This window comes from Mobula hypostoma, chromosome 5, assembly GCF_963921235.1.
Source record: "Mobula hypostoma chromosome 5, sMobHyp1.1, whole genome shotgun sequence".
In the NCBI taxonomy this organism is placed as follows: domain Eukaryota; kingdom Metazoa; phylum Chordata; class Chondrichthyes; order Myliobatiformes; family Myliobatidae; genus Mobula; species Mobula hypostoma.
In genome coordinates, this window is record NC_086101.1 from 5,191,160 (window position 1) to 5,218,877 (window position 27,718).

At 43.3% G+C, this 27,718-nt stretch overlaps 1 protein-coding gene across 3 annotated transcripts; it reads left to right on the forward strand.

The window, feature by feature from the left end:
• Positions 1-3,040: 3,040 nt before the first annotated feature.
• LOC134346528 (histone H3-like centromeric protein A) lies at positions 3,041-26,920 on the forward strand. 3 transcript variants are annotated; one of them, XM_063047939.1, is made up of 5 exons: positions 3,041-3,091; positions 7,560-7,752; positions 14,634-14,752; positions 18,559-18,636; positions 24,022-26,920. In XM_063047939.1, the coding sequence occupies exons 2-5, from the start codon at positions 7,572-7,574 to the stop codon at positions 24,154-24,156; spliced, it is 513 nt and encodes a 170-aa protein (XP_062904009.1). In that variant the 5' UTR covers positions 3,041-3,091; positions 7,560-7,571; the 3' UTR covers positions 24,157-26,920. The 3 variants fall into 3 exon arrangements, with proteins under 3 accessions (XP_062904009.1, XP_062904008.1, XP_062904010.1); XM_063047938.1 differs by lacking the exon at positions 3,041-3,091 and adding an exon at positions 3,092-3,168; XM_063047940.1 differs by lacking the exon at positions 3,041-3,091 and adding an exon at positions 3,113-3,206.
• The last annotated feature ends 798 nt before the right edge of the window (positions 26,921-27,718 follow it).

The following is a 27,718-nucleotide window of genomic DNA, read 5'->3' on the forward strand; positions in this document are numbered from 1 at the left end:
TAGAATTAATGAAAAACTACACAAACAAAGGTTGACAAACAACCAATGTGGGAAAAGTAGACAAAGTGCAAATACAAAGTCAGTAAATTTACCAAGACAGGTGTGTAAAAAGGATCATTGGGGACCCGAGTCACCCCAACCACAAACTGTTCCAGCTGCTACCATCCGGGAAATGGTACTGCAGCATAAAAGCCAGGACCAACAGGCTCTGGGACAGATTCTTCCACCAGGTCATCAGAGTGATTAATTCATGCTGACACAACCGTATTTCTATGTTATATTGGCTGTTCTGTTGTACATACTATTTATTACAAGTTACTATAAATTGCACATTGCACATTTAGATGGAGACGTAACGTAAAGATTTTTACTCCTCATGTATATGAAGGATGTGAATAATAAAATGGCATTCAACCTGGCACTCAATGTCGGTAAGACGAAAGAGCTGATTGTAGACTTCAGGAAGGGTAAGACGAAGGAACACATACCAATCCTCATAGAGGGATCAGAAGTGGAGAGAGTGAGCAGTTTCAAGTTCCTGGGGGCATGTCAACAAATACACTCAAAAAGTTCTATAGATGTACTGTGGAGAGCATTCTGACAGGCTGCATCACTGTCTGGTACGGAGGGGCTACTGCACAGGACCGAAAGAAGCTGCAGAAGGTTGTAAATCTAGTCAGCTCCATCTTGGACACTAGTCTGCAGAGTACCCAGGACAGCTGGGTACTGTTTTTTAATATACTGTATTTCTGCTTTTGCATGTTTTTTATTAATATCCATTCAATATACATATACTGTAATTGATTTATTTGTTTATTAATTATTATCTTTATTTTATTTATTATTATTTTTTCTCTCTGCTAGATTATGTATTGCATTGAACTGCTCCTGCTAAGTTAACAAATTTCACAACGCATGCTGGTGATAATAAACCTGATTCTGATTCAGTTCAATTCAATTCAATAGTGAGACATGCGTTTTAGAGTTCCTGAAAGTGAGTCCATAGGTTTTGGAATTAGATCAGAGTTGTGTTGAGTGAAGTTATTCCCTGTAGTTCAGAATCAGGATGGTTGAGGGGTAATAACTGAATCTTAAGTGTGAGACTAAGACTCCTGTACCTACTTCTGATGGTAGCAGCGAGAAGAGAGCAAGGCCTGATCATGGAGGCAGCTTGCTTGTGGCAGTGCCTCTTGTAGATGTGCTTAGTGGTGAGGAAGGCTTTGCCAGTGATGGACTGGCCTGCTTTGTAGACTTTTGTGTTTGTCATTATTGGTGTTTCTACACCAGACTATTTGCATCCAGTCAGGCTACTCTCCAACGTGCATCTGTGAAAGTTTGTCACCCCACTGGGTTTGGGAACGGTTATTACACCTCAACCAGCAGGCTCTTGCACCAGATGGGATGGCTTCACTCACTCCAACACTGAACTGTTCCCACAAACTGTGGGCTCACTTCATCGCATGACTTGATATTTACATAGAAACCTACAGCACAATACAGGCACTTCAGCCCACAATGCTGTGCTGAACACGTACAGTACTTACTTTAGAAATTACCTAGTGTCACCCATAGTCCTCAATTTCTCTAAGCTCCATGTACCTATCCAAGAGTCTCTTAAAAGACCTTTTATGGCTTATCTATTCTAAAAAGTTCTTTTTTCTTTATTTTGTATTTGCAGTTTCTTGTGTTTGCACATTGGTTGTTTGTCCGTCCTGTTGGGTGTGGTCTTTCATTGATTGTGGGCATGTGGCCAAGTGGTTAAGGCATTGGACTAGCTACCTGAAGGTCGTGAGTTCGAGTCCCAGCCGAGGCAGCGTGTTGTGTCCTTGAGCAAGGCACATAATCACACATTGCTCTGCGATGACAGTGCCAAGCTGTATGGGTCCTAATGCCCTTCCCTTGGACAACATTGGTGTCGTGGAGAGGGGAGACTTGCAGCATGGGCAACTGCTGGTCTTCCATACAACCTTGCCCAGGCCTGCACCCTGGAGAATGAAGACTTTCCAGGTGCAGATCCATGGTCTCGCAAGACTAACGGATGCCTATTTCATTTCATTGATTGGAATTATGGTTCTTGGAATTACTGTGTATTCCAGCAAGAAAACAAATCTCAGGGTTGTATATGGTGACATACATGAACTTTAATAATAAATTCACTTTCAAGTTTTAGCTGGCATGCCAAACCTGCACAAACCTTTAAGAAAACAGAGGCACTGCTGTTCAAAGTAAATTTATTATGAATGTCACCATACACAACACTGAGATTCATTTTCATAAGGGCATACACAGTAAATGAAAAGAAATAAAAACACCAGCAAAGTAATCACAGAAAGTAAATACGCGATAAATATCAAGAACATGAGATGAGACCTTGAGAGGGGAGGGACAACACTGAGGGATCACGGGTTAAGGGTGAGGGACTGCCTTCAGGCACTGAAATTATGGTATTGTTTTGCACTGCTGTAACTATATACTATACTTTATACTCTATTCTTGGTTGGTGCAACTGTAACGAAACCCAATTTCCCTCGGGATCAATAAAGTACGACTATGTTATAATTATGTGGTCTTGTTAGTGTTAGTCTTTGATTTGTTCTGTTTTTTTTTGTGATAATACTCTGGAGGAACATTGTATTATTTCTTAATTCATGCATTTATAAATGACAATAAATGAGGACTGAGTGTCCTCATAATCTAAGAGGGTCTGCACTGACGGAATGGGTAGCACTGAGGACGAGTACCATCGGTTGAGCTAAATGTCAATCACGTGAATACTGGTATCCTATTGGGGAAAACCCGTTCGGGCCCTCCTCCCTGAAGGTCCCGCCTTCCCACCTGCCAATTATGCGGTGTCGGCGCACTGATAGCGGGGCCGGGGGCGGGGCCTGAGGCGGGGGGCGGGGATCGGGGACAGGGGCGGGGGCGGGGGCGGGGCCGGGGGCAGGGGTGGGGGAGAGGTTTGTCTGTCTTTCGGAGGGCGGGGCGAGAGAGCTGCCTCGCCGCCCCTTCGCCGACGTCATCAGTACGTCTCAACCGTCGGCGGCGGGGTTGCCGGGGAGACGCTGGAGGCGCATTATTTGAATCTGCCGAGGTAAGGGGGCTGGGCCGCGGGCTGCGGGCCCCGAGTCGCGCTCGCTCGCTCGGTGGAGGCTCGGGACGGCGGTGACGGTGAGGGGAGAGCGGCGGGGATCGGGGCGGCCGTGACGGTGAGGGGCAGGGGCGCGGCGGTGGGTGGAAGACGGAAGGAGAGGCTGCCAGTGTCGAAAAGCCTATGCTCCGCCATGCTGACACTTTAAATGACAGCTCAAGTCCTAATTATTTAACTATCTTTTTGTCTTTTTATTTTCATGTTTTTTTTAATGTTTTGCACCTGATCCCGTTGTAAAGCAGTTTGCACTAAGTCTGAATGAAAAGAGGTCCAGAAATAAGTTATTGTTTTGTAACAAGTCTCTTTGCCCCTCAGATTTTTAAACTTTCTGCCCGCTTAGATAGAAGATACTTTATACCTTTATTCCCTCCACCAAAGTGATTGATCATACACTACCGGACACTGCATTCCGTCTGCCAATCTCCTAATGTTACCGGTCCAAGCGCTTCTGCAGACTCCCTGCTTCCTTAACACTCTCTTCTCCTCCACCTGTCTTTGTATCGTCCTCAAACTTGGCCGCAAAGCCATCAATTCCGAAATTCCGACATCCACATCATTAGCGTGATATACAATGTGAAAAGTAGTGATCCCTACACTGAACCCTCCGTCACACCGCTGGTCACCAGCAGCCAAGTAAAAAAGGACCCCCACCCCCCGTTTATTTCCTCACTTTGCTTCCTGCCAGTCAGCCAATCCTCTATCTATGTTAGTATCTTTCCATGGGCTCTCTAATGGCAATTTTGCAATGTGATAACAGATTGGGCGATTATAGTTTATGTCCTATAGAGCATTGGACATTAACACCAGAAATTCTATAGATGCCGGAAATCCAGAGCAACACACCCAAAATGCTGCAGGATTAGCAAGTAGTAGGGAAATAAAGAGCTCTTACAGGGTTGGTATCAGGGAGTGAACATCTGTAACAGGCTCAACTGGCCTTAGCTATAAACTGCAGGCCAAAGTGAACTCAACACAAATAAGAGAAAACCTGCAAATGCTGGAAATCCAAACGACATGCACACACACACACACACACACACACACACACACACACACACACAGAGCTGGAGAAAATCAGCAGGTCAGGCAGCATCCATGGAAAACAGTACACAGTCGAAGTTTCAGACTGAGACCTTTCATCAGGATTGTGTGTGAAATGATGGCTGTTTATTCTTTTCCATTGATGCTACCTGACCTGCTGAGTTCCTCCAGCACTTCGTGTGCGTTGCTCTGAATGTGGAACATTACAGTATACTGTAGTAAAGACCCTTGTTGTGTTGGGCACGTGGCCAAGTGGTTAACGCATTCGTCTAGTAATCTGAAGGTCGCTAGTTCGAGCCTCAGCTGTGGCAGCGAGTTGTGTCCTTGAACAAGACACTTAACCACACATTACTCTAGTCTGTGCGAGGAGTTGTGCCCCACACAGACTTCCAATCTGCGCCTTGTAAGGCATGAAAATGCCCGACGCAGGCCTCACATGGTCTGAGTCGACATTGCCCAAAGACCCTCAATGCTGTGCCTCCCTGTTAATCTACTTGAAGATCAGCCTAGCACCTAATGAAACCAATACTCGACGAAGGGTTGACAATGCAGATATTGAGAAGATATTTCCTCTGGTGGGGGAATCATATAATTGTAATTGCAAAGAAAGCACAACAGCACTCTACTTCCTTCAAAGGCTGTGGAGATTCAACATGTCCTCCCAAACCTTGACAAACTTCTACAGGCGTGTGGTGGAGAGTGTATTGACTGGCTGCTTTATGGCCTGGTATCAGAATACCAATGCCTTTGAATAGAAAGTCCTACAGAAGGTAGTGGATTTGGCCCACTACATCACAGGTAAAACCTCCCAACCATTGAGCACATCTACATGAAATGCTGCTGTAGGAAAGCAGCATCCACCATCAAAGATCCTCACCACCAGACTGTGTTCTCTTCTCGCTGCTGCCATCAGGTAGAAGGTACAAGAGCCTCAGGACTCGCACCACCAGGTTCAAGAACAGTTACTACCCCTCAACCATCAGGTTCTTGAACAATTGGGGATAATTACATTCATTCTATTGGTGTTCCCACAACCAATGATCTCACTTTATTTTGTTGCTTCGTGTTCTCATTATTTATTGCTATTCATTTACAGTTACATTTCAACAGTTTGTTATCTTCTATTCTTCTGCTCTTTCATTGATCCTGTTTACAGTTACTGTTCTCAGATTACAGTTATTGTACTCAGGAAACTGAAGCTCAGGGCGATATGTACTCTGGTAATGAATTTTACTTTGAACTTTGGAATCTAATTCTAAGGCATAGTTTTAGAATAAGGAGTCCTCTATTTCTTGTGCAGCTGAGGGGTAATTTTATCTTTCAAAGATGATTTATTGAAAACACTGAAAGCCAATTTCTTGGCTCTCACAGCCCAGCATTATGATGAAGAGGCAGATAAGCGGTACTGGGGTACTAAACAAATACTTTACATTGGTATCATCAAGGAGAAGGATAGGGAGGACAGTGAGTTCAGAAAGGGGCGTGTTACTATGGAGAATGAGAAGGTGTTTGATCTTCAGGAAGGGTACTGATTATGGATGATCAGCCATGATCACAGTGAATGGTGGTGCTGGCTCGAAGGGCTGAATGGCCTACTCCTGCACCTATTGTCTATTGTCTATTGACTTTCAGGAGCATAAGTGCCCAGGGCCAGATGGGATTATTGAGAGAGGCAAGAGAGGAGGAGACTGTTGGGTTCTTGTTGGAAATCTCTGTTTCCATGCTAGCCATAGGCAAGGATGGGTCCGGGGTGGGGGTGGGAGGGGGGGTTGTGTGGTGGGGAGGGGGGGAAGAGGAGTACAGCCAAAGTTGTTCAATTAATGAATGGCAGTAGAGACAAACCAGGCATTTTTCAGCTGGCGAGCCTTGTATCCATGGTAGGGAAACAAATAATAAACATCTTATTTATAGTGTACTTTTCATACAGATGATGTAGTTCCAAGTGCTTTGAGGCCCCCCATTCATCAGGGTCGACCATGGATATTGTGTCCTAGCTGTCTACATGTTGCACACGCCAGGACAGTACGATTTGAAGAGCAAGTTGTTGCCCACGTGGCAGGCTTGTCCTCTCCACACAGCTGATGCATCCAACGGAACTGCAGAGACTGATACGGTTTGGCACCAGTGGCATCACGGTAGTTGCCGTTCAGCATTGAACTCAACAAAGGGACTTCAGCTCTGGATTTTTCCTCGGGGGTTTAATCCCAAAGCTTTCCTCATGAGTGGGTACAGCCGCAAGGCAGCGGAGGTTTGAGATCAGAGTTTTCCTTCTAGATGAGCTGCCAACCACGGCTGTCCTCGCCACATTCTACAGAGGATGTATTGAGAGCATCCTGAGCAGCTGCATCACTGCCTGGTTGGGAAATTGCACCATCTCGGATCGCAAGACCCTGCAGCGGATAGTGAGGTCAGCTGAGAAGATCATTGGGGTCTCTCTTCCCGCCATCACAGACATTTACACCACACGCTGCATCCGTAAAGCAAACAGCATTATGAAGGACCCCACACACCCCTCATACAAACTCTTCTCCCTCCTGCCATCTGGCAAAAGGTACCAAAGCATTCGGGCTCTCACGACCAGACTATGTAACAGTTTCTTCCCCCAAGCCATCAGAGTCCTCAATTCCCAGAGCCTGGACTGACACCAACCTACTGTACCCTCTACTGTGCCTACTGTCTTGATTTTTATTGTAATGCCTGCACTGTTTTGAGCACTTTATGCAGTCCTGTGTAGGTCTGTAGTCTAGTGTAGTTTTTGTGTTGTTTTACGTAGTTCAGTGTAGATTTTGTATTGTTTCATGTAGCACCATGGTCCTGGAAAACATTGCCTCATTTTTACTGTGTACTGTACCAGCAGTTATGGTTGAAATGACAATTTTAAAAGTGACTTGACTTGATTTGAATTGACAAGCCCCATCTGCCCGATCAAAGTGCTTTACAATGGGATAAAATGCAAATGTGAAAATAAAAGACAAAAAGTTATTAGTTAAAAGTAAGGTTAAGTAAATAGGTTTTGTGTTGGTCCTTAAAAATGTCAACTGAGTTTTTAGATATTGAATTCCACAGTTTAGGAATATAGTTCAAAAAAAGCTTTAAAATCCTATTGGTGAAGACTGTTGGTACAATTTGTAAAAGTGTAGTTGGCATAGCTCAGTGTGGGGCCCGTCATACCTCACAAACTGGATGGAGGATTTTTGTAGAGGGTGCAGATAAGGCAGTGTTTGTTGTATACATGGATTACTCCTTACAAAAGGAGTTCTGTCACTGTGCAACCTTCCTTTCGTGTTTTCATTGTCAATGAAGTATTTTCAATGTGATACCATGCAAAAATGGAAGAACTGGTGTGATTTATCAAATATTTGAACTGCAGGTAGCAACAATAATGAGTGGGCGACCTCGCGGAACAGCCAAGCGGAGGGGCGCAGCACCCAAGCGAAGATCACCGCTGAGATTATCGCCGGCAAGGCCACCACAAAGGTTGCCGAGGTCTCCCAGAAGGTCACCAAGGGCAGAACAAGAGAGTCCCCGTGGGAGACCGTCCATTAGCCCCAGAGCCCCACAAAGTAAGACAGTTTCACTCCTGTTGTTCGCTTTCGTCTGTCTCAAATAAGGGACAAATAATGTAGACAGTCAAAAGAGAACATCTTCCTTTCTCCATGAGGTGACAGTCAATGCTATTTCCAAATAAAATTTATTGGGAGCACACTGTTACTATTTAAATAAAAGAATAGAAAATTGAACTTCAACAGTACAAATTAGTTCACATTATTTTTGTCCTTCAGAACCTGCAAGTAGGACATAGAACAGTGCAGTGGGCCACAACGTTGTGTCAACCAAATCTACAGCAATGTCAATCGAACCCTTCTCGTCGCATTTTTCTTTCATCCATGTGCCTATCTCTTAAATGTCTCTGATGTATGTCTCTTAGGTACAGAGGAGATGACAGGGGTAAGTTTTTTACACAGAGAGTGGTGAGTGTGTGGAATGGGCTGCCGGCGGCAGTGGTGGAGGCGGATACGATAGGGTCTTTTAAGAGACTCCTGGATGGGTACATGGAGCTTAGAAAAATAGAGGGCTATGGGTAAGCCTAGGTAGTTCTAAGGTAAGGACATGTTCGGCACAGCTTTGTCGGCTGAAGGGCCTGTGTTGTGCTGTAGGTTTTCTATGTTTCTATGTATCAGCCTCTATCACCATTCTTTGCAGGAAGTTCCACGCACTCACCACTTTCTGTATAAGGAACTTGCTTTTGACATTCCCCTCCCCCTGCCCCCCCAATACTTTCCTCCAAACACCTTACAATTATTCCCTTCTTTTAGCCATTTCCATCTTGGGGAAAAAGTCCAGCCCATCGCCCCCTGGGCTTTGTTGACTTCCCTGTTTTTCCTGTGTCTCAATGCCCTGAGGCTGTTCTTCAGTTGAGTGTTCTGCACAAGCAATCTACGTGGCTGATGGCTAAGCAACACATACTAGGGGTGATTGAAGGAGGATTTCTGGGGTGAGTCCAGGTAAAGCCACACTACCTCAAATTTGGAACCGGACTGATCGGGGTTGGTTGCAGGGATTGGTGAGGGATATGGCGGAGGGATAGGAGTCGGAGTGATAGGGCTAAGGAAGGGGAAAGCAGAAATAAATCAAAGTTAGCATGCAACAGAGATGATAGGGACAGGCAGGAGATGGGGCAGAATCACAGCCAGTGGGATGAGTTACAGGGCAATAGAGGCGTGGTACCGTTAAAACAGAAAGCAACAAATACTGGACTGAAAGTGTTGTATTTCAATGCATGCAGCATAAAAAATGAATGGACGATCTTGAAATTCAGCTACAGATTGGCAAGTATGACATTGTGGCCGTCTCTGAAACTTGGCTAAAGGATGGCTGCCATTGGGAGCTGAACGTCCAAGGATATACAGTGTATCAGAAAGATAGGCTAGAAGGCAGTGGGGGTGGTGTGGCTCTGTGTATAAGAAATAATATTAAATCATTGGAAATAGATGACATTGGATTGGAAGGTGTATGGTCTCTATGGGTTGAGTTAAGAAATGGCAAGGGTAAAAGGACCCTTATGGCAGTTGTATACAGGCCTCCAAACAGCAGCCAGGATGTGGATTACAAATTACAGCAGGAGATAGAAAAGAGGTGTCAGAAGGGCAATGTCATGATAACTATGGGGGATTTTAACATGAAAGTGGATTGGGAAAACCAGGCCAGTACTGGACCTCAAGAGAGAGAATTTGTAGAATGTCTAAGGGATGGCTTTTTAGAACAGTTTGTTGTTGAGCCCACTAAGGGATTGGCTGTGCTGGACTGCGTGTTGTGCAATGATCCAGAGGTGATAAGAGAGCTTAAGGTTAAGGAACCCTTAGGGAACACTGATCACAATATGATCAAGTTCACTTTGAAATTTGAGAAGGAGAAACTTTATTTCAGTGGAATAAAGGAAATTACAATGGGTTGAGAGGGGAACTGGTCAAGGTTGACTGGAAAGGGAAAGCAGAGCAGCAATGGCTGGAGTTTCTGCGAAAAATGAGGGAAGTGCAAGACAGATATATTCCAAATAAGAAGAAATTTGGAATGGAAGAAGGACACTACTGTGGCTGACAAGTGAAGTCAGAGCCAAAGTAAAAGCAAAAGAGATAGCATACAAGGATGCCAAAGCCAGTGGGAAGATGGAGGATTGGGAAGCTTATAAAAACTTGCAGAAGGAAACTAAGAAGGTCATTAGGAAGGAAAAGATGAATTATGAAAGAAAGCTGACGACTAATATCAAAGAAGATACTAAAAGCTTTTTTAAGTATATAAAGGGTGAAAGGGAGTTGTGGGTAGATACAGGACCAATAGAAAATGACGCTGGAGATATTGTAATGAGAGAAGCAGAGATGGCAGAGGAACTGAATGTGTATTTTGCATCAGTCTTCACAGTGGAAGACATCTGCAGTGTACCGGACATTCAAGAGTGTCAGGGAGATGAAGTATGTGCAGTGAAAATTACTACTGAGAAGGTGCTCAGGAAGCTTAACGGTCTGAGGGTGGATAAATCTCCTGGACCTGATGGAATGCACCCTCGGGTTCTGAAGGAAGTAACTGGAGAGATTGCGGAGGTATTAACAATGATCTTTCAAGAATCAATAGATTTTGGCATTGTACCGGATGACTGGAAAATTGCAAATGTTACTCCGCTATTTAAGAAGGGTGGGAGGCAGCAGAAAGGAAACTATAGACCTGTTAGCCTGACATCAGTGGTTGGAAAGTTGCTGGAATCGATTGTTAGGGATGAGATTACGGAGTACCTGGAGGTACATGACAAGATAGGCCAAAGCCAGCATGGTTTCCTGAAAGGAAAATCCTGCCTGACTAACCTACTGCAATTTTTAGAAGAAATTACAAGCAGGGTAGACAAAGGAGATGTAGTAGTTGTGGTGTATTTGGATTTTCAGAAGGCCTTTGACAAGGTGCTGCACATTAGGCTGCTTACAGGTGAGTTACTAGCATGGGTGGAGCATTGGCTGATTGGCAGAAAGCAGAGTGGGAATAAAGGGAAACACGAGGAATTCTGCATAAGAAATTACAGATGGGGAGCAGTGAGAGATGGTTTCACTGAACTCCCGTCGAAGAGAAGATTTAAACCTTCAGTGTAGGAAGAAATTACAGATGGGGAGCTGTTCTGGCTGGTTGCCGGTTATCAGTGGAGTTCCACAGGGGTCTATGTTGGGACCACAGCTTTTTACGATGTATGTCAATGATTTGGACTATAGTATTAATGGCTTTGTGGCTAAGTTTGCCGATGATACTGAGATAGGTGGAGGAGTGGGTAGTGTTGAGGAAACAGAGAGCCTGCAGAGAGACTTAGATAGTTTAGGGGAATGGGCAAAGGAGTGGCAAATGAAATACAATGTTGGAAAGTGTATGGTCATGCTCTTTGGTGGAAGAAATAAATGGGCAGACTATTATTTAGATGTAGAGAGAATTCAAAATGCAGAGATGCAAAGGGACTTGGGAGTCCTTGTGCAGGATACCCTAAAGTTTAACCTCTAGGTTGAGTTGGTGGTGAAGAAGGTGAATGCAATGTTGACATTCATTTCTAGAGGTATAGAATACAAGAGCAGGGATGTGATGTTGAGGCTCTATAAGGCACTCATGAGACCACACTTGGAGTATTGTGTGCAGTTTTGTGCTCCTTATTTTAGAAAGGATATACTGACATTGGAGGCGGTTCACGAGAATGATTCCAGTAATGAAAGGGTTACCATATGAGGAACGCCTGGCAACTCTTGGGTTGTATTCCCTGGAGTTCAGGAGAATGAGGGGGGTGATCTCATAGAAACATTCAGAATGTTAAAAGACCTGAACAGATTAGATATGGCAAAGTTATTTCCCATGGTAGGGGAGTCCAGGACAAGAGGGCACGACTTCAGGATTGAAGGACGTCCATTTAGAACAGAGATGTGGAGAAATTACTTTAATCAGAGGGTGGTAAATCCGTGGAATTTGTTGCCATGAGTGGCTGTGGAGGCCAAGTCATTGGGTGCGTTTAAGGCAGAAGTAGATAGGTTCTTGATTAGCCAGGGCATCAAAGGGTATGGGGAGAAGGCAGGGGAGTGGAGATGACTGGAAGGATTGGATCAGCCCATGATTGATTGCTGGAGCAGACTCGATGGGCCGAATAGCCTACTTCTGCTCCTATATCTTATGGTCTTGTATTTGGGAAAAAGGTGCTGGCTGTCCAATCTATAAATGCCTATTAATTATCTTGTATATCCCTACCAACGGCTTGCTCAATCTATCCTGTAGTCCAGGCACATTCCTGGTAAATATTGTTGGTATCCTTTCTGATGAGGTGACCAGAATTGAACAAAATACTCCAAGTATGGTATAACCAGCACTTTCTCGAGCTGCTTTGTGACTCTTAACCTCAGTCCCTCAATGAATGAAGATCAACACACTACTTCAACTTGTACACCCTATCAACTTGCACAGCAACTTTGAGGGATCTATGCATGTGGACCCTGAGATAACTCTGTTCCTCTACACTACTAAGAATCTTGTTCTCAACCTTGTATTCTGCCTTCAAATTCAACCTTCCAAGTGAATCACTTCACACTTTTCCAGATTAAACACCATCTAGCCACTTCTCAGCCCAGTTCTGTGTCCTGTCGATGTCCCGTTGTAACTTACGACAACCTTCAGGAAGTATCCTGGTAAATCTTCTCTGCACCCTCACTAAAGATTCCATATCCTTCCTATCATGAAGTGACAAGAGCTGAACACGACTTTCCTAATGTGGTCTAACCAAAGTGTAATGCTCTCATTGTGCTCGTAAGCCAACTTGGCTCGTTAGCGAGCTCTGCTAACAGCCACGAGACTCACAAACAATATACATCTCGAGTCCGTATAATTTTGGGTTCAAAATTGCAACATCATGGTGAAAAAAACCTTGATTAAATTTAAATTAAAAAGAAAGTATATGTACCAATCTCAGGGAAGAGAAAAGAAAATACTAAAAGGGCCCATTACAGTTAAAGCTGTCCAATGTGTCTATGAAGTTGGAGCTCATCATGGAGTTGTCATTTACTCGCATGCTGGACTATCATCTTCATGGAAGCACACACTGATCAAAATCCACCTGGAACAAACGGGCTCTCTCAGGAGTACTGGCCCTTCCCCCTTGGAGCCATTCATCTGCACAAGACACAATGAGCTGTTTGGTCTTGCTGATGTTGAGTGCAAGATTGTTGCTGCAATACTACTCAACTATACGAATCATAAGACTCAGGAGCAGAATGAGGCCATTCAGCCCATCAAGACTGCTCTGCCATTCCATCATGGCTGATTCCGGATCCCACCCAACTGCATTCACTTGCCTTCTTGCCATATTCTTTGATGCCCTGACCGATCAGTAAACTATCAAATTCTGCCTTAAATATACCCACGGACTTGGCCTCCACTGCAGTCTGTGGCAGAGCATTCCAAAGATTTATTATTCTCTGGCTTAAAAAAAAAACCCTCCTTACCTCTGCTCTAAGGTTGCCCCTCAATTTTGAGACTGTGCCCTCTAGTTCTGGATACCTCCACCATCAGAGGAAACATCCTCTCTACATCCATCCCATTTGGTTCTTTCAACATTCAGAAGGTTTCAATGAGATTCCCCTGCATTCTTCTAAATTCCAGTGAGTACAGGCCTAAAGCTGCCAGATGCTCTTCATATGTTAACCCCTTCATTCCTGGAATCATCCTCCGAACTCTCTCCAATGACAACACATCCCTTCTGAGATATGGGGCCCTAAACTGTTGTCAAAAAGGCTCAGCATTATCTCCTTGCTTTTGTATTCTATTCCCCTTGAAATAAATGCCAACATTGCATTTGCCTTCTTTACCACAGACTCAACCTGTAATTTAAACTTCTGGGAGTCTTGCACAAGGATTCCTAAGTCTCCCTGCACCTCTAATGTTTGAATTTTCTCCCCATTCAGATAATAGATTGCACTATTGTTCCTTTTACAGAAATGCATCATCATATATTTCCTAACACTGTATTCCATCTGCCACTTTTTTTGCATATTTTTCCAATTTGTCTAAGTCCTGTTACAATCGCATCACTTCCTCAGCACTACCTGCCCCTTCACCTATCTTCGTATCATCCACAAACTTTGCCACAAAGCCCTCAATTCCATTATCAAAATCATTGACAAGTACTTCGTGCAACAGGGACTTGCCTTCCAATGGCATTCTGCGGCATCTTACCTTCTGTCCCTTTCGCAGCTCCCATCAAAAGCCCCAAACCCAGAGCACTGTCCATCACAAATCTCTCTCCACCCTGTCCTCTCTAGAACTTTCTCCCAATTCCACCAATCTGATTGGAAGTCCTTCTGAAACATCGACTGTACTCTTTTCCATGGATGCTGCCCGGCCTGCTGAGTTACTCCAGCATTTTGTGTGTGTTGTTGTGTTAACCATTTGGGCTGATGAATGGCGATTCAAAAAAGTGTTTTTTTGATAGTTTTATTTTTTATTTTGACTTTTAAAAGTTTCAGAACCTTGCTAAGATGCCACGAAAAAAATGACACTACTGGAAAAAGTTGCTCTATGGGACCAAACAGAAAGTCATTCACTTATATATTGACAGATGGCAACAGTATTTCATGCAGGAAGGCAATGAAGCCAGTCCATTATCTTTACTGATTTTCTTCATTTTCAATCAATCAAAAGAACACAGCAGCCTACACAGGATGAATTTCTCTGTCAATCATTTATTAATTTGTTACTCAGTTAAATGATCTTCAGTCTTTTTATTCATTTTTAACCATTTCCATGAAACCAGCTAATTGGGATAGCTGCTTAATTGTGTTAAATTGTGCTGGTCCCAATGTGTCCCGATTAGCCAAAATGAGTATTATCAAAATGCAGACTTGCTGTTGAACTCTGTAAAACTTGGATTGCCTGTTTGTAGGGCCGCGACCAGCTGCCTCACGTCGGAGGTTCCGCCCGGGCACCAGGGCCTTGAAGGAGATACGCCAATATCAGAAATCAACAAATTTGTTGATAAGCAAGCTGCCATTTAGCAGAGTGGTGAGTGGCAATAAGCTCTGATACTGACTGCTAACCGGAAAGGAAAGTGCTCTTTCCAGATTGATTTGTATTGTTGTCATCAGTATGGGCGAAGGGTTCAGCTCTGTTTGGTGTTGGGATTCAAGAGTTTCTAAAGTAATTTCTAGTACACAAGTGTAAAGGAAAACAAGGTAATTGTTACTTCAGATCTAATGCAATGCAAAAAAAAATCACAGTAAGATAAATACAATAATACTAACACAATCAATACAAATACATAAGATACTGTAGCTTACATACATAGATTGTATGTCCATAAAGTGACACTAGGTACAGGAACTAAACATAATGTGACTTTGACAGGAAATGATAAAATACTGGTGGGGGTGTGAACACGTGGGTTAGTGGATGGAAGTGTTGATGCTTGGGGAAAGTAACTGTTTTTGAATCCGCTGGTCCTGGCATGGATGCTACGTAACATTTTCCCAGATGGGAGTGGGACAAACAGTCCATGAGCAGGATGAGTGGGGTCCTTCATGATGTAACTGGCCCTTTTCCGGCACTTTTCTGTCTGTACTGTATTTCCTTGGTGGCAGGTTGGCTGGGACTGCTGATACATTGGGCAGTTTTGACTACCTGTTGTACTTGTATCACAATGTTATCATTTTCACCTGCCAAAGATTATCAGCTGTGGGAAGCACATTTGGGTTGTTCGAGAATTGGCAGTAAAACGGAACCCGTTCAAAAAAAAAAGTTGCTTGCCACGTTGTCAGGGACAATTAGGAGTGGGCAGTAGATGCTAGCTGTCAGCTTTCCTTGTGTTGGTCTTGCTGATAAAACAGACTACATCTGGGTTCTGGAAATTGGGCAGAAATTTGTACTTCATCAGTACAGACCAGATAGAGCCCTGTCTGAGTTTGGGTAGCATACTTTAAGAAGTAGTCCGATTTAGGAAAAAAAGGATTAAGATAATATGAGCAGTGACAAGTGGCTTCAGGGATGAGAGAATCGTACTTTGTACCAGAGGCCCCTCCAATCTGATTGTTTTCTGTGATTTCTGTGGTGGGTGGTCGTATGAACAGCTAGTACATTTCAGAAGTCCTGGTTATGTGACCATTGACGCCAGGCTCTGGAGCATCCATAATGGCTGCGGTTACCTGTCTTGTAAAGACGCTGCCCAGAAGAAGGCGATGGCAAACCACTTCTGCAGAAAAATTTGCCAAGAACAATCATGGTCATGACAGTGGAAGATAATGATCGTCGACGTCATATGATGGTGATGATGAATATGAAATATGAAAAATAAGTAATAATAAGTAAAGATAGTGAGGTAGTGTTCATGAGTTTATGGACTGTTCAGAAGTCTGGTGGCATTGGGAAAGAAGCTGTTCCTGACACTGTGTGGGCATCTCAAGCTCCTGTACCAGCTCCCTCATTGTAGTAATGGGAAGAGGCTTTGTCATGGATGGTGATGGTCCTTAATGATGGATGCTGCCTTTTGAAGATGTCCTTGATGATAAGGAAGTTAGTGCCCATGAAAGAGCTTGCTGAGTTTCTAACTCTCTGCAGCTGTTTTCAATCCTCTGCATTGGTGTCTCCACATCAGAAGGTAATGCAGCCAGACAGAATGCTTTCCACAGTACATCTGTACAAGTTTACTAGTCTTTGGTGACATACCAAATCTACTGAAATTTCAAATGAATTCACTTCATCTTCCTGAGGTTTACAGACAATTCCTTTGTCTTGCTGATGCTAAGTGCAGATTTGTTGATGCGGCACCACTCAGACAGCTGATTCATTTTGCTCCTGTATGCCTCCTCGTCACCATCTGAAACTCTGGCGATAGCAGTTGTGACATTGCGCTGTGCCTAGCCACACTCTTGACTGTAGAGAGAGTAGAGCAGTGGGCTAAGCATGCACCTGTGTTGACTGTCAGTGAGGGGGAGAAGCTATTTTCTATCCACACTGACTGGTTTCCTGATGGAAGTCAAGGATCCAGTTGCAGAGGGAGGTTTTGGAGCTTGTTGATTAGAACTGATGTTGAACGTATTCTAATCTTGAACTCATCATATGTTCATCGCATCTTATTCTCCTTATCAATTCCCCTTGAATCTTAACATTTATCTGCACGAGGGATAACTTATAGTGGTCAATTAGCCTATGAACTACATGTGTTTGGGATGTGGGAAGAGACTGGAGTACTAACATGCTTGAGTTGAACGCAGTCAGCGCAGAAGTCAGGACTGGACCCGGGTTGCGGTGCTGACTGGCTCGAACTGCTTCACAATTACCTCCCCATATTGCACGATGGAATGTCAACAATGGCAGAATCCATTTAGAGTAAAAACCGGAAAGATGGGAGACTTTGGAGATGATGAAATTTGGCAAAAGGCTGGTTCGGAGATTGGGGGCACAGTGGGTAGACCACTTGTTCAAATGGAAAACTTAAAGCTAAAGCAAACACATCAACAAGGAAGTGATACGCAGATGAAATGCTGGAGGAAGTCAGCAGGTCGGACAGCATCTATAGAAATGGATAAACAGTTGAAGTTTCGGGCTGAGCCTCTTCATCAGGACTGGGGGGAAAAAAAATGTGAGAAGAAGCCGAATAAGGAGTTACGGGGGGTGAAGGAGGATAAGCTAGAAGGTGATGGGTGAATCCAGTTTGATGAGGGAGGGGGGATGAAGTAAGAAGCTGGTAGGTGATGGTTGGGAAAAGTAAAGGGCTGGAGAGGAAGGAATCTGATGGGGGGAGAGTGGACCATGGGAGAAAGGGAAGGAGGAGGGGCACCAGGGGAGGTGATAGGCAGATGAGTAGAAGAGGTAAGAGACCACAGTGGGGAATAGAAGAAAGGGAAGGGGAAAAAATTACTGTAAGGACAAATTGATGTTCATGCCATCAGGTTTGGGCTACTTAGATGGAATATAAGATGGTGTTCTTCGAAGCTGAAAGTGGCCTCAACGTGGCAGAAGAGGAGGCCATGGACTTGCATATTGGAATGGGAATGGGGATAGGAATTAAAATGTTTGGCCACTGGAAAATTCTGCCATTGGAGTGGAGATGCTCAACAAAGTTTCAACAGGAAAGTATTTCTGACGTACATGTTTTCTAGTATCATGAAAGAGTCATATTCTAAGAAAACATTCCATTAAACAAAATTTTGTGACTTGAAATTTGATTGTGGGTACTTTACATTTCTAAGGGCTACTGTAAGTGCATACTGTGTTCTTTTAAAACACAAAGATTTTTAACTCGAAGGCAGATATTCTGAACGCTCAATGGTATTGTGTTGACATTTCACCAATCAGACATTTGTTAGTTGAGAAATGCCTATAGAAAAGCACAGAGGGACCTGGGCGGCACGATGGCATAACACTATCACAGCAGCAGCATCAAGAAGGTGGCCCCCACCATTAACGACCCCCATTATCCTCTTCTCATTGCTACCATCAAGGAGGAGGTACACACACTCAATATTTCAAGAAGAGCTTCTTCCCCTCTGCCATCAGATTTCAGAATGGACTATTAGTCCATGAACATTACCTCACTATTTTTTTTTTGTTTTTTGATCTCTCTTTGCACTACTTATTTAATTTAATTTTATACATAAATATATTTATTATTGTAATTTATTTTCTTATTCTCTATTGGAATGTAAAGTTGTTGCAAAACAACATTTCATGACATATACTGGTGATATTAAACCTGATTCTGATGGGGTGACTAGAGTTAGCATGTACACTCAGTGAATAATGTGTCATTTTATTTAATTACAACAATAATTTAGATTTATTTGATATTTTGTTCTGGGGCTTTATCTTTCCAGGTTCGTGAGGTGGCTTCTCGGTTCACAAGAGGTGCCGATTTCAGATGGCAAGCAAACGCTTTGTTGGCACTGCAGGAGGTAAGGACTTCCCTTGCCAACTCCTTACCACAGTTTGTCTTTCAATGGCCTGCAGGAAAGAAAAGGCAATCTATCAGAAGTATCTCAGAGGTCAGAGCAATGCTTGGAAATAAATGTGGGTGGGACTGAACAAACACATGAGGGAGCCTTAAGACCACAGCTGGAGTGCTGCTCCGGGATTATCCAGGACAGTTCTGTCCACAACCCAACGCAGACTTGGACCTGGGACACAAGAGATTCTGCAGTTGCTCAAAATCCAGAGCAACACACACAATGCTGGAGGAACTCGGCGGGTCAGACAGCATCTATGGAAATGACAAGCAGCCAACGTTTTGACCTGAGACCTTCATCAGGAATTAAGGTCCATCAGTGTAAAGGCAAGTGAGGGTGGAAAATCTAGTAAGCAAGGGGTAGGGTAAGGAAACTAAATAAACCAGACTTCATCATTTATGGTGCGGCAACAGGCCCTTTTGACCCAATGAGCCCACACCGCCATATACACCCATGTGACCAATTACCTACTATCCCTAGTGTTTGAAATGTGGGAGGAAACTGGAGGACACGGAGGAAGCCCACGCAGTCACAGGGAGAAGTTATAACCTCCTTACAGACAGCGGCTGATTCATGGTTCTCACCATTGCGTTACTCAGCCACCCAGCTACTTGTTTCCCCAAGGGCTGGTAAGTTCCTCAAAAGCAGGTCTGCTGCAAGAGGTCTAGGCAATTACACCTTTCTCACAGCCGGTAGCAGGAACGGGGCCAGAAGTTTGTATTTGTTTTCGGCAGTAAGCTTTCTATTCAAGGGATTAGCTGGGCTAGTTCTTTCCACAACACAACACAGACTTGACTTGCTGAAAAGCTTTTGTGCTGTAAACAGCAGAAATCTATCTTGAGAAACAAATACATTAATTTGGTCTCAGTGTGACCAAATTTCCCTAATCCTGCCCTGTCCACACCACCCCCTAAACAAACACGAACATTTCAGTGTAATTCACCCACCTCCTTCAGGGTGGATGGTAAGAAACTATTCTCAAGTTCAAGTTTAATTATCATTCAACCATCAGATGAATTCAGCCAAGTGAAACAGGGTTCCTCTGGGTCCAAGTTACAAAACACAGAGCCAAGTCACATATAATGCACAGCACGTATAATTAGAATAGCAGAAAAACATGCAGTGATGAAAAAATAATATAGCCCAGTTCCTGAGTGTCGTGGCCTGTAGGTTGATGGTGCGTGAGGTGTTGTCCTGGAGCCATGTTTCTGCAAGAACAGCCCTCAGCAGTTCTCATGTTACACAGCGCGGATGCGGACGAAAGCTACTTTGCAACTCTGTAGCAGAGTTGTCAATAATCAGAAGGCAGAGGTTTAGGGTAAGGTGTAATAAGTGTAGAGGGGTTGGTTCTGTGGAAGATGTGTTTTTAACTCGGTGTGTAGCTGGAATCGAAATAGAGCTTGAGGTGATGGTGGAGCATCATGTACAGGAGCTGGGATGTTATGTTGAAGTTGTATAAGACCATAATATATAGGAGCAGAATTAGACCATTTGGCCCATCCAGTCTTCTCCACCATTTCATCATTGCTGATCCAATTTTTCTCTAAACCCCAATCTCCTGCCTTCTCCTTTTATCCCTTCATGCCCTGACTAATCAAGAATCTATGAACCTCTGCCTTAAATGTACGTAAAGACTTGGCCTCCACTGCGGCCTGTGGCAAAGAATTCCACAGATTTACCACTCCCTGGCTAAAGAAATTCTTCCTCATTTCCATTCTAAAAGGATGCTTCTCTATTCTGTAGCTGTGTCTTCGGGTCTTACTCTGCCACCATAGGAAACATTCTCTCCACATCCACTCTGTCAAGGCCTTTCACCATTAAATAGGTTTGAATAAGGTCTCCCCTCAGTCTTCTGAATTTTAGTGAATCCAGGCCCGGAGCCATCAAACACTCTTCATATGACAAGCCATTCAATTCTGGAATCATTTTTGTGAACCTCCTTCAAACTCTCTCCAGTTTTAGCACATGCTTTCGAAGATAAGGGGCCCAAAACTGTTCACAGTACTCCAAGTCAGGCCTCACCAGTGCTTTATGAAGTTTCAACATTACATCCTTGCTTTCATATTCTAGTCCTCTTGAAATGAATGCAAACATTGCATTTGCCTCCCTCACCACAGACTCAACCTGAAAATTAACCTTTAAGGAATCCTACACAAGGACTCCCAAGTCCATTTGCTCCTCAGTTGTTTGTATTTGTTCTCCATTTAGAAAATAGTCAACCCTTTCACTTCTTCTACCAAAGTTCATTTCCCGACACTGTATTGTAACTGCTATTTCTTTGCCCATTCTCCTAATCTGTCTGTCTTTCTGTAGACTCTCTACTTCCTCAAAACTACCTGCCCCTCCACCTATCTTCTTATCATCTTCAAACTTTGCAACAAAGTTATCAATCCCATCATCCAAATCACTAACATATAATGTAAAAAGATTCAGTCCCCTTTGGAACACTGCTAGTCATCGGCAACCAGCCAGAAAAGGTTCCCTTTATTCCCACTCTTTGCCTCTTGCCAAACAGCCAGTGCTCTATCCATGCTAGTATCTTTCCTGAAATACCATGGGCTCGTAGCTTGTTAAGCAGCCTCATGTGTGGTATCTTGTCAAAGGCCTTCTGAAAATCCAAGTACACAAAGTAAACCAATTCTCCTGTGTCTATCCTGCTTGTTATCTCTTCAAAGATTTCCAACAGATTTGTCAGGCAAGATTTTCTCTTGAGGAAACTATGCTGACTACGGCCTACTTTATCATGTGACTCCAAGTACCTTGAGACCTTATCCTCGAGACATTTTCCCAACCACTGAGGTCGGACAAACAGGCCTATATTTTCCTTTCTTCTGCCTCTCCCTTCTTGATGAATGGAGTGACATTTACAATTATTCAGTCTTCCGGAAACATTCCAGAATCTAGTGATTCTTGAAAGATCATTACTAATACCTCCACAATATCTTCAGCCAACCCTTTCTGAACTCTGGGCTGTATAACATCTGGTCCAGGTGACTTAACCACCTTCAGACCTTTCAGTTTCCCAAGAACCTTCTCTCTAGTTATGGTAACTTCACACACTTCATGCCCCCTGACACCTGGAACTTCCACTATACTGTTAGTGTCTTCCACAGAGAAGACTGTTGCAAAATACTTATTCGTTTTGTCCACCATTTCGTTGTTCCCAACTACTGCCTCTCCAGCATCATTTTACAGTGGTCTGATGTCTACTCTCGCCTCTCTTTTACATTTTATGTATCTGAATACACTTTTGGTGTAAGTCGTTGGTGAGATCAAATTTGGAGTATTGTGTGCGGTTCTGGTCACCTACCTACAGGAAAAGTTTCAATAAAACTAAAAGAATAGAGAGAAAATTGACAATGGTGTTGCTGGGACGATGTGAGTGACAGGGAAAGGGTGAATGATTATGATTTTATTCCCTGGAGCATAGGAGAATGAGGGGCATTTTGATAGAGGTTTGCAAAGTTATGAGGGGTATAGATTGAGTAAGTGAAGATGTACTTTTTTCACTGAAGTTGGGTAAATCTGGAACTAGGGGTCCAGATAGGAGCTCTATATGAGGTCATTCTTGCTTTTGGCCATTAGTCTCTATAATGAGTCGACCTATAGCCGGGGAAGTGATGACCCCCTCCTGTCAGATTGTTTCAGGTAATGCATTTTTTATTCTTTCTAATATTTGTATATCTGTGCTACTGAAACACTGTAATTTACTTTGGGATCAATGAAGTATGTCTATCTATCTGTAGGTTAAGGGTGAAATTTAATGAGAACCAGAGGGGGGATCTTCTTCACTCAGAGTGTGTGGAGGGTGTGAAACAAGCTGCCAGCAGAAGTGGTGGATGCAGATTTAATTTAAGAGAACTTCATGGATGGGAGGGGAATGGAGGACTATGGTCCAGGTGCAGGTGCAGGTCAATGGGACTAGGTAGAATAACAGTATGGCAGGGACAAGATGGACCGATGGCCTGTACCTGTGCTGTAGAACTCTATCACTCTACTCTTTTCGTGGTAGCTTAATTGACAATCAATGTAAGAAGTTATCAAGGTGCCTTGCAAGGGAAGTAAAGATGTTGAGGATGGTGTAGATGCATGGAGTAGCAGAACAAGCTGTCTTTCAGAGTGGAGATGACATAACACCGATAGTGGGCAGTGTAGGGCACTATTGGGTCTTTGTTCAGAGGCTGGCTCCTTTATTATCAAGTTAAAGACTTTGTAAAAATAGGCCAACTCAGGCAGATAGTCAACCCTGAACACCATGAATTCTCAAGTTTAGCCATTGTCTGTCATTTATAATTTTTAAAGTAGAGGATGTTGGAAATAATGAAACAAGAACTGCAACCACTGGGGGAAGTGACATTGTACAATTGCCTAAGAATACTATGACCACTAGAAAACTATTTGCATGTAGTTATGTGAAATACAAATTAAACAGCACAGAATATACCAATCATACAGTCCAATCCAACACCTCCCGTTTCTATTAACTATGCAGTCTTTTGGGATTAAATTGCTCCCAGAAAAATCCCATGTTAAATGACACTTAAGCAAAAATACATTTGTTTTTTAATTGAATGCTTTTAGCAATTTGCTATTTTTATTAAAACAATTTTCTGAAGCAACTTCCATACTCACATCTGTGAGTAGACAGCCCCTTGTCCCTGTTGGTGTGATCCTCGGGTTTTTTAATCTCTGCCATTAAATTGATATAAAAAGAAGCCACTTTCCAAAAAAATAACCTCATCTGCAAGTCTGGTTTAAAAAAAACTGGAAAAGATTGTTTAAATCCCAAACAATAGAAAATCTGCAGATGCTGGAAATCCAATCAACACACACAAAACAGCCCGAAACATCAACTGTACTTTTTTCTATAGATGCTGACTGACCTGCTGAGTTCCTCCAGCATTCTGTGTGTGTTCCAGAGATTGTTGAAGATTGTTTAATGACACTTCCTGTAAGGAGAATGAAGTAATTCTTACTCCAGATCCAGTGCAGCACAATCGGGGCACAATGTCAAATCCAGCTTGATCTGCAGTGACCGGAAATGTTGACTGATTTCGCTCTCTGTAGGTAAAAGGGAGGTAAAAAGGATTACCTCTTTACAATTACATGTACGTGGAAACATACAGTAAACACATTGTTTGTGTCAATGACCAACAAAGCCCGAGGGCCCTGTGGCTGGAGGCTGCCACCTTCTGGCACCAACATAGCATGCTAACAACTCACTAATCCTAGCCCCTAACGCGAGAGAAAACTGGAGAACTTGGAGGGCGTAAGGTCTTTTCTGCTGCCTTTAATTTTGTAACTGAGCGATTTGTCCTTGGTTGTGTTCTACAGGCAGCCGAGGCGTTTCTGGTGCTGCTCCTGGAGGATGCCTACCTCTGCACCTTGCATGCCAGGCGAGTCACCCTGTTCCCCAAGGACATACAGCTGGCCCGGAAGATAAGGGGAATCCAGGCAGGTTTGGGTTAACACAGCAGAACCCAGTATTTTGCCCAGCTCTTTCCCTCCCTCCTTTGTGCACCTGTGCCAAGAAAACTTCTCTCACTTCTAACAAGGAGACAGGACTACTTACCGGAAGCGGTGGGATATATGAACTGTGTTCTGCCACCTCGTTCCTGGGTGACTCTCTGACTGTACAGCGTTGTGGCATGCTCATTTTGAGTAGACGCTCAGATATTTTAAGCCTTTTTTAAAACTTTAATTGTGCTGCAAAGTTCTTCTAATTGGTTGATGTCAGCAGCTGATGACACAGTGCATATTAGCTGCCTTCAATGTGTCTACTAGTATGCAAACTGGCTAACATTTCTTCGCCTCCCACTCTCTGAAAGCGAGCCAAGCTTACTGGACTGAGATGTGTTTGTGGAGTATATAAGTTTATGGATCAGGCTGTGCTTGTGATTGGGCATGTGTATCTCTATCTCATCCTCTCCTGAGCACAAACTTCACTGAGGTAAATTATCACACACTTGACTAATATGAAACTGCGGACTGTCGTCCGAAATGAATGTGAAAACATGGAGTATTTGGTAAATCTAAAAGTGATCATTGGGGTGGGGGGGAGCCTTTAATGAGCTGGCAAGGAGATTAATACTACCTTTTCCTCATCATACCCCAAAGAATGAATGCACCTAGCAGAGGAGGGGGAGCAAAGTAACTCGGGCCCTATCTTGTCACTCCTCCAGTGAAGTTTCTGCACTTGTGCTGAGGATGAGATTATCTAAGCTTTATCATGAACCAGAGGGGCAAATCGGTATTTGATAAAGTTAATGCTGACTGCTCCTGTCATTAGTAGTTCCAGCCAACAAGAAACTGGCCATAGGGAGCTCCTAGCCAATGAAAGCATTGGGTTTGCACTCCCTAGATTTTTTTTCCTCAAGCTTTAAGAGCTGGTTTTAATTATTTTCCCTTTACTTTTGGTATGTAATGGATTTTACTCAATTTCTTAAACAAATATACATTTATGATGGTTAAGTTTCCATACCTTTGCAGGCAGAAGGATAGCCCCATTGGTAGTGTAGGGACTTGTACTGATCTGCCCTACCATGACACCTTCATGGTGGGACCAGAGTAGTTGAAGGTTGAGACTTTGTTCCAACCCCAACATGTGCTCCCCTGACGTTGTACAGCCCTATACGTTTCTCGGGAGCCTTCTCTAGTTATTATTGCCTGGTGACTTAAATCTTTTGGAAATACAGGGGAGATTTGGATAGAAAGTGAAATATTAATCATCTTGTAGGCTTTATTTTAAAGATTTATTCAGGGAGACTCTTTGTAACTCAGTTATTCTCCTCTGAAGTAGCTTTTTGATTAACATATTGGCTAAAATGTCCCAAGCCAAGTGATTTTAAATATTAGCTTCATCTATGTTTCCTTGTAGTAATTGTTTTAAATCACTCAGTTAATCCTTTTAAAATTTAAACTATTTTTACAAGCATTTTCTATTGGCTTTTCGAAACCATCTCATAAGAAACCTTCCTCTGGTCAAAGAACGGCCATATTTTCACCCAAACTCTGCTGCCTTACAACTCTGTGAATGGTATGGTAGATTGCAGGAAAAACTGAAGACATAATGTGATTACTTGTTACATAACAAATAGAGCAATTATGCCAGATGCTGAGGTGGAGAAGATTGCTTTAATTTCTAATTATCCTTCCCACTTCAGGGCTGGCTTCTCTCTGTGTACCACCTCATTCAATGTGTGCTTGAGGGAAAGGATGAGGGGGAGGGCTATGGACTTTTACCTGTTTAGATTTTTAAAAATTGTAGTCCATTTAAAACAGTCATTACTACATATATATTTTCCTCTCTTGTGTTGTCCATGGCCTATTGCCAGATCTGAAGCACTATTGCTTAATAGTCATACATAAATTATGCAAAGCTCCAAACTTTCCAAGGTGTAGATCTTCTGGCCCTTCATGCATGTGCTGGCTCTTTGAAAGAGATTAGCACCAGTACCCTGCATTTAGCCTGCAAACTTATCTGTTGAGCATGAATCTTGTATATATCACCACGGGTACACAGATCTCATTTAATGGTGCTCCAGTTATACCACAGAATTCTCTTTTTTCTCTCCCTGGAAAATATGAAGCAAGGTCAAACTTACTGGCTGGGTCAGGAAGGTAGGAAGACCAGCTAGAAGTTCAGAAGGGTATCGGTCCATGTGTTACTTCTTACTTACTGACCATTATGCCACTGCTGTTTAGGGCAGCAATGAAGGTCCTCCATCTCTCTCTGTCCTTGGTCACTCAGATGTAGAAGGCTTTTTTGTTGCTGTTTCCACAAAAATTTGTTTGACCAGTCAGGGTTGTTAGCCCTGAGCTGAACCCCTGAACCTGGAGGACCGGTGGATCACTCTTAGTCTAGTCTCTACCCTTTGACCTGTTTGGCTTGGGTGACCCTACCAAGAGCCAAAGCATAAAGTCCTGACTCCAGCCAGCATTGCTCTCTGGGTCATTGAGACATGCAAGCCTCCAAACTCTACGACAAGTTTGTCCTCATAGCCGACGTGTTACTTGTATAAAGCACAGGTATTGTAGATCATGACTTTTTCCAGTCACTAGCCCTAGAAGGTGGGATCCTGCCATGTACAAGAGAAATGGAATAATGTGGAGCATGTTTCCGAGATTTGGGGTGGAAAATAGTGTTTAAATAAAACTGTTGATAATTATGATACAGGAAAAATGTGGTTGAATTTTCCTGCTACAAAATGCAGTGAAATAAAGGTTTGAGTATTGGATCAATTTTGTAAAACCTGTCTCTTCAGATTCCTTTCAAGCAGGGATGTGGGCTATTTGACCGGGTTATAATTGAGAATCCCGCCTGGCGGTGCAATAATATCTGTGCCGGACTCCAGAGCGAAGGTTCCCGAGTTCGAATCCAAGTCGGGTTGAGGGCTGAGCGTCGAGCTAGCAACTCGGCCTCGTGAAAACAAGAATAGCTGGCTACGGAAACACCGTCAAAAAAAGACGGTGCCCCAATAACTCCAGTGCCGAGTTAAGGGCTATTCTTCTTCTTCAATAATTGAGAATGTGGTGTGTCGGGAGTGCGTGAAGTGCGGCCTATGTGTGGCTGCACCTTGAATCCCTATTTTATGATCTAGTAGAAGCAGATATGTTGATACCTGCTAAATAACAATTGAAAGTAGTGTTGCAGACAGAGTTACAAATGGAGCACTGAGTATGAGTTGGGATGTTACTTTGAGATAGGTCTAACTTGGAGTATTGTGTAGTTTTGGTCACCCACCTATAAGAAAGATGACAATAAAATTGAAAGAATGCAGAGGAGAGAATTTACAAGGATGTTGCTGGGACTTGAGGACCTGAGTTACGGGAACAAGTTGAATAGGTTAGGACTTTATTCTGGAGTTTTGGAGAATGAGGGGAGATTTGATAGAGGTGTACAAAATTATGAGGGGTATGGATAGGGTAAATGTAACAAGCCTTTTTTCCCTCAAGTTGGGTGAGACTAGAATTAGAAGTCATACTGTAATTTGAGGATGAAAGGTGAAATATTTAAGGGCAACATGTTGGG